This window comes from Pongo abelii, chromosome 10 (assembly GCF_028885655.2).
Source record: "Pongo abelii isolate AG06213 chromosome 10, NHGRI_mPonAbe1-v2.0_pri, whole genome shotgun sequence".
In the NCBI taxonomy this organism is placed as follows: Eukaryota; Metazoa; Chordata; class Mammalia; order Primates; family Hominidae; genus Pongo; species Pongo abelii.
The window spans coordinates 28,013,629-28,026,478 of record NC_071995.2 but is presented as its reverse complement, the minus strand read 5'-3'; the positions used below and the strand labels follow the sequence as shown (position 1 = coordinate 28,026,478).

The following is a 12,850-nucleotide window of genomic DNA, read 5'->3' as shown; positions in this document are numbered from 1 at the left end:
AAAAAGAGGAAGACATTTTTAAAAGGGCGTCTTCCCATTCCATTGTAATGGTCTATATACAAATTTGACGGGGCAGTTAATTTAAAAATATAGTTTTTGTGTATTTCAGAAGTCATTCATAGAGCAAAGGAAAGTTTCCTGGTCTCAGTTTCCTTTCCTCTTGACCACAGGATATGTTTATATAAATTTGAAGTTCATTTAACCCTAACCTGTACACATGTGCAGACCTCTAGAAGTGTGGCTTTTGAATACTTTTAGTTGCACCTCTCAGTAAGAAATACATTATACATTGTAATCCCACATGTACATATGTGTGTGTGCACATGCACAAACCCACACACGACCAGAAACAAAAGTTTCTTGAAAGAATACTTGCTACTTTGCAATGTCCTCTTCTTTCCTCCTCTTCTCCTCCCTTCCCCCCTCCCTCTCCTCTCTTCTCCTTCCCTGTCCTCTTCCCTACCCTTCCCCTTCCCTTACTCTTTTCCTTCCCATTTTGTTTCCCTTGTCCTTCCCTTCCCTTTCCCTTTCCCTTTCCCTTTCTCTTCCTGTTCTATTCAATTCAGTTTCATTCCATTCAGAAGGCTGGTTGAGACCAAATAATTTGATTTCAAGCCTGGCTAGGCCGGGCGCAGTGGCTCACATCTGTAATCCCAGCACTTTGGGAGGCCAAGGCAGGCAGATAACCTGAGGTCAGGAGTTCGAGACCAGCCTGGCTAACATGGTGAAACCCCGTTTCTACTAAAAATACAAAAAATTAGCTACGTGTGGTGATGCATGCCTGTAATCCCAGCTTCTCAGGAGGCTGAGACAGGAGAATCGTTTGAACCCAGGAGGCGGAGGTTGTGGTGAGCTGAGATCGTGCCATTGCACTCTGGCTTGGTCAACAAGAGCGAAACTCCATCTCAAAAAAAAAAAAAAAAAAAAAAAAAAAAAAGCCTGGCTTGCACAATTACACAATTGCAGTTTGTTAAACTTTGCTCTGGAGTTGTCCATTGACTCCTAAATTTTCTGTAGATGCTCTTTGGTAGTAATAATAATCAAAAGAAAGCTAGTCTTATTGGTGCATAAATATGTAATAATAATGATGAATAAGACTCCATGATCTTTTTGTTATTATGAATAAATCTCTGCTCACGGAGGAACTAGCATAACAAACTGATTTTGTTTTAGGTCACCCATATGAGAACAGCAATTAATTCAGTACCAGGACAATGAACAGCAAGCAGTTCTTTACTCTAAATATTGCTATTACATAACTGTGACTTGGCATAAAATACCCTGTGTTAGACTTTTTTTTTCTTAAATTTAGGACAGGAGTTGTTACAGTCATGCTCAAATTGGTTTAAAAAGGCAAGCTTACTGCTGTAAAGTTAATTTACCTGTATTAATAGTTTAATTGTTCACCTATTAGAAAATTATTGCTTTCTGAGTGGAGGGCTTGAAGTCATGAACTTCTCTGGCTTGCTACTGTGCTCTTCTGCCGTATTCATAGTTACAGGTGTTCGGATTGTCTCTTTTAACACATTTTTGGGCCCTTGTAGGAGAATTTCAGCAAGGAATCTGGGAATTTGAAACCAGAGAATGTGGACTGTCACATTATGTGTTTTAATTTCAGTGAATGTACCTCAATGTATTTGTTAAAGTTTTAATTTGATGAATATAGGGCATCTTCTATTGAATTATGAAGATGGGCTTTGGAGGCAGGTTGATCTGGACTAAATTTAACAATTTTTGAAATTTTAGGTTAGAGCTCTAAAACATTCTGAGTTTCTCTTTCCTCGTTTGTAGAACTAATACTTCAAAGCGTTTGTGAAAGAATTAAATGAGATAATGTATGTGACAAGACCTGGTGTAAAAGGAGAGTCTGTGGAAGCACATACTCATATGTAAATATACATAAAATATGTTATGCATCTATACATATTATATATGTATATATCTTATCTGCATGTATGTGTGTAGAAACATAAATGTATGTAAAAAATCACTTCCTTTTCTTTCAGATCTGACACTTATGTAATGAAATTTAGAGGCTTGCATTTTGATTTCTGAATCAGTCAGCTTATTACATTTTTTTGATGATCAGTGTTAACATGGCACATTGAGAATGGGAAAAATGATTGAAAAATTATACATTATGATTTTTCTGGTAGCAGATTTCACTTACATCTAGTGTAGTGGCTTGCTCAATCAATGCTGAAATTCAGACCTTGACAAGAATATAAATTAGCATGAATGCATTTGAATTTTACTTTTCCTCCCCACTCCAAATGAGGCAAAGGATAAAGCGTCATTTGTTCTTGAGTGTTTACCTATTAGTGTATGAATCAGTCAATTAATCTCTTTGAGACTAAGATTTCATAATATTTTTATTTATGTTTTAGCATTTAATTATATATACACGTAGTATATTTCCCATTGAAAACCATTCATTAGTTTCTTTTTGAGTATTATAACTGTGGCACATATGTATATGTATCTTGATAATATTTTTCTAGAGGTTGTGTTGTGTTGCAAGACTGTGGTAGGGATGAGAACTGAGGCATATGCATATTTCACTTTCTGGCCAGTGGTTTTCTTTTCTCTTTTCTTTTCTTTTTTTTTTTTTTTGAGATGGAGTCTTGCTCTGTCACCTAGGCTGGAGTGCAGTGCACGATCTTGGCTCACTGCAACCTCTGCCTCCTGGTTTCAAACGATTCTCCTCCCTCAGCCTCCTGGGTGGCTGGGATTACAGACACACGCCACTGCGCCTGGCTAATTTTTGTATTTTTAGTAGAGATGGGGTTTTGCCATGTTGGCCAGGCTGGTCTTGAACTCCTGACCCCAGCCTCCCAAAGTGCTGGGATTACAGGTATGAGCCACCGTGCCTGGCCTGGCCAGTGGTTTTCTTACCATCTGTATTTGCTAAATACATTAATAGATGCTTTAACAATTCAGTCTTTAGTTGACTAAAATCACATCTATTATGGGAGAGAGGCACTTAGTATTTGGTAATAAAAATGATAACTTTTTGAGGAGATCTTGCCACGATGATCAAATCAAAGTTGGGGTAGAGAAGTCAGAAGGATGCTGTCTGAGGATATTTAGGGCTGTTAGTGGCATCTCTGCATGGCTACAGTACACTACATTGGGTTCAGAGGATCTTGGTTCATATTTCATCTCAATTCCTCATGAAGAAAAGTCTCAGTTTCCTTCTCTGTAACATGGAGAAAATAACCCTGGCTAACTTTTGAGAGTCTTGTGAAGATCCAGTGATCTTTATTATCAATGTGTAGTACTGTTTATAGTTTACAAAGCGCTCCATGGTAGTAAACTGTATTGAACAAACCAAGTGTGGCATTGGTGTCCCTACCACTAAGAGGTCAGGCAGTCACTTGTCAGGGCATTCAAGCATCCTATGTGTGGTTGAACTTCTTCATATTTATAATATTCTAATCTAGAAATACTATCCTGAAGGATCTAGGGAACTCACTTTTTGAGTTTTTGCTTCTTTGCTTCAAGGAAGGGAAAGATTGGATTTTATCTGAGGCTTCTTTGAGTGCTAACATTTTATCACTCTACAAGCCTGTAATGACAAAATGCCATTTCTCTTCCTCTTTCATAGTATAATAATTGACTTTCAGCTAGAGGAAGTTACATTGCGATCTTCATTGTTGCTAACCCATGTGTTGTGATTAATTTTCATGTTTGCTAACACATGCAATACATTTCTCTGAGCCTTCATAGCATTCTAGAGGACACTTTCCCTCTTAGATCCTCTCTTTATAGATGCCTTAGGCAAGGCAGGTGGGGGGATAGATGTTTGGTTTGAAATTTGTGTTCTTAAAACACATTCCTTTTTAAAACTTCTAAAAATAAAGAATTTTATACAAACACTGTATTTCAGGATGCATTTCTTAGGGAAACTGAAAAACAAAAACAACCTAGAGTTGTATTTTCAGCTAATGAATGCATTCCTCTCCCTGCATCAACTCTGAATTCTATTATTTTTAATTTTTAAAAATTTGTATTTTGTAAGAGACAAGGTCTCGCTTTGTCCTCCAGGCTGGAGTGTGGTGGTGTGATCATAGTTCATTGCAGCCTTGAACTCCTAGGCTCAAGTGATCCTCTGTCTCAGCCTCCCGAGTAGCTGGGACTACAGGCACGCACCATTGCCCCCAGCTGATTTTTAGAAAAAAATTTTTTCACAGAGACAGGGTCTTGATTTGTTGCCCAGGCTGGTCTTGAACTCTTGGCTTCAAGCAATCCCCCCGTATCAGCCTCCCAGAGTGCTGGGATTATAGGCGTGAGCCACTGTGCCTGACCTGAATTCTAATTTCTAGTGGCTAATGGCCCCTTGTCTGCCTGCCCTTTATCCTAAGGAGAGTTTCTTTTTTAACCACTTTCCATTTTATCATTGGGAAGGTTCTAGCTTGCTCTTCTGTTTCAGAGACCATTGTCTTCATTGAACTCTGCTGGATCCATTTTACGTCATAAAGAGAGAAACAAAAGTCCCCGAGGCTTTCCCTCCCCACCTTTCTCCACGTGGGGAGAATAAAGCCCTTGGTAACCATGTTCCCTATGGTTATGAGGTGTTTTTTACAGGCTACCATGAAAGAGCCATTTGTTGAATGCCTGCCTTGTGACAGGCACTTGCCTCATTTAAATCTTAAGACATCTTTAGGAGGAAGGAGAAATGAAAAACCAAATTTTCTTTCCACCATTGCCAAAGGATACTGCTGGCCAAGACATAGCTTGAACTTTACATATGATAGCCCTGAATAGAGTCCTAAAGTCAGTTTCTGGGGGTTCAGAAGTGGCCTCAGATACAAATATTGTAGAAAGTACCTCCACAGGTTCAAAGCAAAACATTTCAAAACTATTTATACAGGTATTGTACTGGAGGTTTAGACTGATTTCCTGCCAGATTTCCATGGAATCATGTGCGAAGGTTGGCTCTTTGACTTACGGTGTTAACGTGCTATGGGTTATGTGCTCCATACCATTTGAATGGCTTTCGTATTTCTTCCCTCTGCTAGCATTTGTAAGTAAGCAGGCTGAAATGCCACCAATGCTATCAGTTTAAAATGAACACTTCTGAGTGGCTTAATTTCCTTCCATAACTGTTCAAAAAATAAATAAATAAAAGTTATAATTCTAAGCCATTGTTCTTATAATATTGTCTGACTGAACATATGTCTGGTTGGATTACTAACATTTCCTGAACGTCTGTAATTCTGCAAAATTGTTGGCCTCAGGTCTTAAGGTTAAGCTTTTAAAAAAATTAAACAAAAATAACTTCCTTTTATTTGTGCTGTTGAGATAAACCTTTCCTTTTTTAATTCCTTGAGTCTTGAAATGCTAAAGAGATTGTTGTTAGAATTAAAAAATGCCACTGAGTCAATTTCTCATTGAACTCCATAAAACATTTTTCTTAACAGTATCACACCTCTACAGATCAAGGAATACTAGAGAGTTTAGAAGCAGGATGAGGAGGGCAGGTGAGACCGGGTTGCTCTGAAATAGCTGTAATCCTGCACACTGAAAAAAAGTAGGCTTGTCAAAGGCTCTGCCCTTACTGATGTTAGTGATGGCATCTGCATTTCTAAAAAGATATTACATGGTAATGAAGATCTAATCCTTTTCTTACTGTCATTTTGTTCCAAGGAATTTGAGAAGTGTATACAAAGACACACCGTGGCATCTTAAACCAAAGGGGTGGACACCTTGTCATTAACTGGGCACTCTTGGTGTGTGTTCAGGTTTCATCTGAGAACTTTTCTTTTCTTTTTCTTTTTTTTCTTTTTTTGGTTTATTTCAGCTTCCCAGTTGCATGCCTAACTTCTCTCTCTCCTCTTTTTAAAAAACTTTGATTTTAACTTCAGGGTTACAAGTGCAGTTTTGTTCCATTGGTAAACTTGTGTCATGGGGGTTTGTTGTACAGATTATTTTATCACCCAAGTTTAAGCCTTGTACTCATTAGTTCTTTTTCTTGATCTTCTCCCTCCTCTCATCCTCCACCCTCCAGAAGGCTCCAGTGTGTGTTGTTCCCCTCTATGTGTCCATGTGTTCTCATCCTTTAGCTCCCACTTATGAGTGGGAGCTAAATATAACTTATTTGATTTTCTTTTCCTGCACTAGCTTTGATTTTCTTTTCCTGCACTAGCTTGCTAGGGATAATGGCCTCCAGCTTCATTCATGTCCTTGCAAAAGACATGATCTCATTCTTTTTTTTATGACTGCATAGTATTCCATAGTATATATGTACCATGTTTTCTTTATCCAGTCTATGATTGATGGGCATTTAGGTTGATTCCATGTCTTTGCTATTGTGAATAGTGCTGCAATGAATGTATGTGTGCATGTGTCTTCATAACAGAATGATTTATATTCCTTTGGGCATATACCCAGTAATGAAATTGCTGGGTCCGATGGTATTTCTGTCTTTTGGCCTTTGATAAATTGTCTTCCACAATGGCTGGGCTATTTTACACTCCCACCAACAGTGTAGAAGTGTTAATTTTTCTTCATAACCTCACTAGCATCTGTTATTTTTGACTCTTTAGTAGTAGCCATTCTGACTGATGTGAGATAGTATCTCATTGTGGTTTTGATTTGCATTTCTCTAATGATCAGTGATACTGAGCTTTTTTTTCATATGATTGTTGGCCGCATGTATGTTTTCTTTTGAAAAGTGTCTGTTCATGTCCTTTGCCCACTTTTTAATGGGGTTGTTTGTTTTTTACTTGTAAATTTGTTTAAGTTCCAAAAGCAATTGCAACAAAAGCAAAAACTGACAACTGGGATCTAATTAAACTAAAGAGCTTCTGCACAGCAAAAGAAGCTGTCAACAAAGTAAACAGACAACCTACAGAATGGGAGAAAATTTTTGCAAACTATGCATCCAACAAAGGTCTAATATCCAGCATCTATAAGGAACTTAAACTACTTTTCATTACTCTTTGCTGAGAGCTCTGTAAGGATTTAGTCATGTCTTCATCTTAGTGAGGCTATTGCTGAAAGAATGAAGCAATATCAATAATAATGCCTTACATTTATAATAGGACTTTAAAGTTCACAAAGAACTTTCACACAGATTTTCTTTTTGCTCATCTCAGCAACCCTGTGAATTAGGTGTGGCTGGTATTAGCACTATTATTATGCAGTAAATTTAGAATCCGACAAAATGTGTGACCAGCCCAAGAACAGTAGATTTTTAAAAAAGTGTTCTAAAGGAGGCAGAGAGAGAATTAAGCACGCACACACCCTACTGCCACCAATGAAAGCTTTTTAACAGAAGTTTGTGTGTGCCCCACCTTCTCTCCTATTATCCAGAACAGTCCTGCAAGATTAGTTCCCATGCAGAAACAGATCATTTATTTACTGTAATATAAAATGAGATGTCCCCTGTGGGAGGCTGCTGAGAGGGACTGTAAAACTAAGGCCCTGAAATGGAAAGGGCTTTTGAAACCCAAGACTTTGTACTTCAGATAGAGTGGGTGGAAGCTTGTTCATTTGGCTATTTTCACTTACCCCTCCTTGACCTTTTCCCACCCCCACATCTAGTCGATTATTAAGCCTCTGGTTCGGCTGCTTTATTTTACATCTACGGCTACCCAAAACTACCGTAGGGCCCCAGTTCCATCCCTACTGTCTTTTCACAACAGCAGCGGGCTTCAGGGATGGCCTTCCTGCCCCTTGCTCATGCCATCTTTCACATGCCCTAAGAGCTTAAAAGTCTGTAAGAGTTCAGCATTTTCCATGGGATATAGTCCATCCTCCTTAGCCTAGAACATAACACTGTAGATCTTGACCTCAGCCTACCATTCCATGTTTATTTTGCTGCCTCAGTGGTGGTTTTCCTGAATGGTTAGGGGTCCCTTAGCTTTCTTCGCTGCCTTCATACCAGCCACTGGCTCTGTTTGGAATGCCCCTCCCCTTAGCATGGGAGCCCTCTTGCCTCTGTGCTGAATGAGTATTGGTTATTTAAAATTTGGCTGTGTTTTCTCCTTTCTTCTCCACTGGGAAGTCTTTTCTGACCTCCGTTGCCTGTGAAATTGGCCACATGCATCGTTGTGGCTCTTAGCATCTTCTCCAGAGCTCCCTTGTGAAGCTTCAAGTAGACCATGAGCTTTCTGAGGACAGGGTCTGAGGCTTAACCCCTGTTCGTGCAGGGCATGACCACCTGTAGGGGGATTACAGTAAACACAGTTTGGCTGAATGTTTGGCTTCACTTCACAGTGACCTCAGCCACCACTCAGGAGCATTTGGCCTGACAGCCAGTTTGCTGACTCCCCAAAGATATCGCTAATTAGGAGTGCTATTGAGGTGGTCTGGGATTTACAAAAATATTTTTTCTGTTAAAGGATCATTTCCAATTGACCTTAATTAGGAATCTGTAATAATGAAGAGAAACACAATTTTTTTCTCTTTCCTTTTTATACATGAAGAAAGTCAGAAGCATAAACTCCAGATTATGGAGTTCAGTTCCCCTTGATCATGAATTTGTGCTTTTGCTGAGTGCAGACAGTGTAGAGTTTTGCCACTTGCCTAATACAGGATAGTCAAAAGAGTCTGCTATATTTAATTGGGAGCACTCTTATGGAAATATTTGTAAACAACCTGTGTATTTGTGCTTCGAGAAATTTGTAAAATTCTCTTTGTAGTTGCTAAGATACAGGAAATAACTTTTAGGGCTTGTATGATACACTGCCAAGGAAAACATTTTCCAGGCTGTCCGTCTTTGGTCACACACATGCTGGGTGTTGATTCCTGTATCATACTGTAATTTTGGTGGCCTCTAAGCCTACTTTTAGCAGTTTGAAGGTATCTGTTTTCTACTACCTATGAGATGGATGAGTAATCATCCATATCAGTACCCTTTAAACTAGAAATTAAGATTAGTTTGCCATTACCTTGTCTGTGTATGGGGGGTGGGGCAATCACATGGGGAATATGTGTTTGTATAGAAAAAAATCATCATTGTCTTGTTTTTCCTACATTCCTTACAAATTTTACAGCCATATTTCTTGATCATTTATGCCATTAGAACCATGAAAAAGTGATATTTGAAAAGTTATCATCTTTTTCAATACAATTAATTTTAAGTAAAATAGTGGAACAAGCATATTATATAATATAGTCAATAATGTGGCTAAAGTGGATATTTGAGTTGACTGAATTTTATTTTTGTGATAGTTATTTGTCAAATGAGAATGACTCTAAATATCAACACATCAGTCAAAATAAAGTAAATTTGTTATGTTGAACTCAGTTTTTTATGAGAAAAATGAAAATAAGGTTTGAATTTTCTGTATTACTACTCTTTTGTGATAGAATACTGAGAATTAACCTTCATTCTAGATTGTAATCTATTCCACAAGCATACAAAATCATTAGCATGTAGTGAAACTGTTGAGTTCTTCCATTCTCCTCATTGAAAATAAAACGTATATTTTGCTTCTTGACTTAGAGATATCACAACTATAATATTCCTCTATGATTTTCTGTCTTGATGTTTAGTAATAGAGTCAGGACTGTAATCTTGGTTTAGGTGTTTTGTTTTGCTTTATGTTTCCATCATATCATATTGTCTTTCAGATTTTCACATCATATTCACCCAGGTATTTGGAAACTTGGGGAGTGGATGACTCTAATGGTCAGCTGGGATCTACTTCCTGGATCACTTTGACTGTCAAATATACACAGCACCAATGCGTATTAATTGTGCAAAGTCAGATAAGGCAGTGAAAGTCACTAATCTCATTCTATTTGCTTTCTAAGACCAGGTGCCCCATTATAATTAATCCATGCCTTATAATATCACAATTACATGGGTTTGATTTCTTTATACACTGGCAATTGTAGTCTTTAAAAAACTTAAATTAATGAAGAAGGGGATATTTTAACTGAGTCTAGATAATTATTCGAAAAGGATGTTATAGAGTGAATGGAGAGCTGGCTGGAGGACGGACTATATGACTTTTAACTGTTCTGTATAATCAGGGATTCCAAGATTCGAAAACTGAGCTATAAGGGAAATCTAAGAAATGCTGGTAGCCTTAGTTACAGTGTTTTCGTTTGTTGGTTTGTCACAGACTGCCTTTTCAAGGTGTGCCCTATGAACAGATATTCTGCCCAGAAGCAATATTGGAAAGCAAAGCAAGCCAAACAAGGGAACCACACTGAGGCAGCCTTGCTGAAGAAACTACAGGTAAGGACCAGGATTCCAATTGTCTGGCTTAGGTTAACCAAGTACAGCAATAACAAAAGACATATTTAGAGCTTTCTAGCTTTGTCCTTTCACCCAATACACAGAGATTTAGAATACATATAGCAACACATTGAAAGTAGAAGGGCTTTTCAAGTAATAGGGTGTGACCATTTATTTCCTGGCATATAGGTAGCACATTACTGCTGCTGTTTTTTAGGGTGTGCCAGACGAATTCAAAGCTTCCGATCAAAATGAAAACCAATTCAGAATCTCTGTAAGAATATTAAATCCAGTTATATTTTACTTGACATAATCTTTGATATTTTTCCTGAAAGAAACTATGGAGAAAAATAATTGAAAGACCATTGTTTATGGTTTGTTTGAGTGTAAATTCGATAGAACTTAATTTTGCCTCATTAAAATTCCTGGTACTTTCAGAATTAAGAACTGTAATTCTTGAGACTTTGGAAATTCTACTATTATCCTGGTTGGTTTTTCTAGCAATATACGTTCTTGAAGTAATTTTATAAGAACAAAGAGCCTAGTACTTTTCTGAAATGTCCAACATAAAAGTGGCCCAAGACATGTTGGAGGGCATTTCAACATACATTGACAAATCATCTCACTATATTATAATCATTTATTTAATTACTGCTCCCTTTGGGGAGTCATCCACTCCCCAAGTTTCCAAATACCTTGGTAAATATGATGTGAAAATCTGAAAGACAATATGATATGATGGAAACATAAAGCAAAACGAAACACCTAAACCAAGATTACAGTCCTGACTCTACTACTAGCCTATTTTATTCCTGACTATAGTCTTGTTCCTAAAAAAATATTTCTTTGTCAGTTATTACACTCTGTTTACTATATTTCCACACTGAATATTTGATAATCATCTTATAGCACGCTGCAGAACTGGAACAAAAACAAAATGAATCAGAGAATAAGAAACTGTTGGGAGAAATTGTGAAATACAGTAATGTTATACAAGTAAGTATTTTCTCTTAAACGAGGTGAGTATTTTATGTGGAGTTTGTCAATAAGTTGGCAGGAAAGCCAGACTGCGTTAAAATTTTGAGATACAGGAAGTTTGTTCTTTGATGGGAATTATCGATGTTGTGACGTATTGTGATGTATTCCGTTGATATGTGCTGCACTATTCTGTATGTTTAAGAATAAATCTGATATTTACACATAAAGAAGTGATCTTATCTGGATGTATGCACAAGTTATTACATCAAAAAGAAGAGGGTCAGGAAACAATTTCTAAAGGCCTGTTCTGAAATAGTCCTTTAGATTAATGGGACCATGTTTAACATACGGAGCTTAGCTTTTCATTTTGTGAAGAGAGAAAAGTTTTCACTTTCAGTTGGAAGTCATCCTTGAATTGTTATTAGAAGGTCTTCTATTTCTATTAGTATGCACACTCTGTTTTATCTCAGCTGCATTCCTTTCCTGTGTTTCACTTAGATCTTTTTAGCTTCTTACTTGGTTATTTGTTAATATATGCCCCACCTTTTTCAAAAAAGAATGTAAGGCACTTTCCAAAATACAGAGCACATAGTGAGATAAAATAGAAATAAATAAAGCAATTGGTCACAGGGAAAATCATAGTTGGATGAATAAACTGAAATCAGGGGTAAGGCGTATTTATAAAAACCATGTTGTAAAGTCTGGTAAATTTTGACTTGAAGGCTTTTTCTTGCCCTCTTAGCCATAGGGAAGCATAGTCTATTACGTCATTGGCTAGGAGATCCGCAGCACAGAGCCAAATCAGAGGTCTAGAAGCACAGCTGTTCCCAGGAATAGGACCAGGGAAGTGTTTCTCCTATGTGTGCTCATAAAGAGGACATTGTGTAATATACTAAACAATAGCCTTGACAACTTCCTTACAGTAAATGCTACAATGAGGCATTTCATAGAGCTGTTTTTTAAAATAATATCCCTGATATTTTGTTATTGGCCAATGGCAAAATGCCAGAACACAGGGCAGTCAAAGCAGTGCACTGTTGGGATAAGATGAGAGAAGCTGGGTCGGCAGCTCCCTGAATGTATGACTTAATCGAATGATAGATAATGTGAAACCTGCAATCTGAGTGGGCTGGATGTCCCTGGGGCAACCCTTCATAAATAGAGTTTATCTTAACCAAGTTTTGATTAAATGTCAGCAAGTGGAACTTACGTTCCTTGTCAAGTACCTGAAGTGCAGATGTTAGCTTGGTCAGTGAGGGGTTGAGCCATGTTCTTGAACATGGTGGATCCCAAAGGTCAGCCCATGAGGGTTTCCATTGCTTTGTGGTAACATAAGGACCCAAGAGTATGATAATGAGCATTTTAAAATGCTGATTTTTTTTTCAATTAAAGAACTGTACTTTATTTTGAGATAATTTCTTTCTTATATTGTGAGTACTAAAATGACCATTGTTTTTTGAAATGATTGTAATAATAGATGGAAAGGTTATTTTATTTTGGTTTTGCTACTCAGTAGAATCATGTTTTGGTGAGATTTTGTTCACAAAGTCCAAAAAAATCTGAGAAGTGATGCTTTTACACTCATCTGGGAGGGGGTAGGGTCAGCATCCCCTGGCAGAAGGTGTAGAAGCCTATTTAGGATGAGCAGCTGCCTCCTTACAGAGGAAGAATCAGGCC

The 12,850-nt window shown here is 37.7% G+C and overlaps 1 protein-coding gene across 2 annotated transcripts in view; it reads left to right on the top strand.

Moving 5' to 3' along the window:
• ITPR2 (inositol 1,4,5-trisphosphate receptor type 2) overlaps positions 1-12,850 on the top strand; it is a 519,932-nt gene that overhangs the window by 100,866 nt on the left and 406,216 nt on the right. For both annotated transcript variants that reach the window (XM_024256738.3, XM_054527007.2), the window contains 2 exons: positions 10,080-10,195; positions 11,105-11,191. In XM_024256738.3, coding sequence (XP_024112506.2) covers positions 10,080-10,195; positions 11,105-11,191 — 203 coding nt within the window. The remainder of the gene's footprint in view (positions 1-10,079; positions 10,196-11,104; positions 11,192-12,850) is intronic.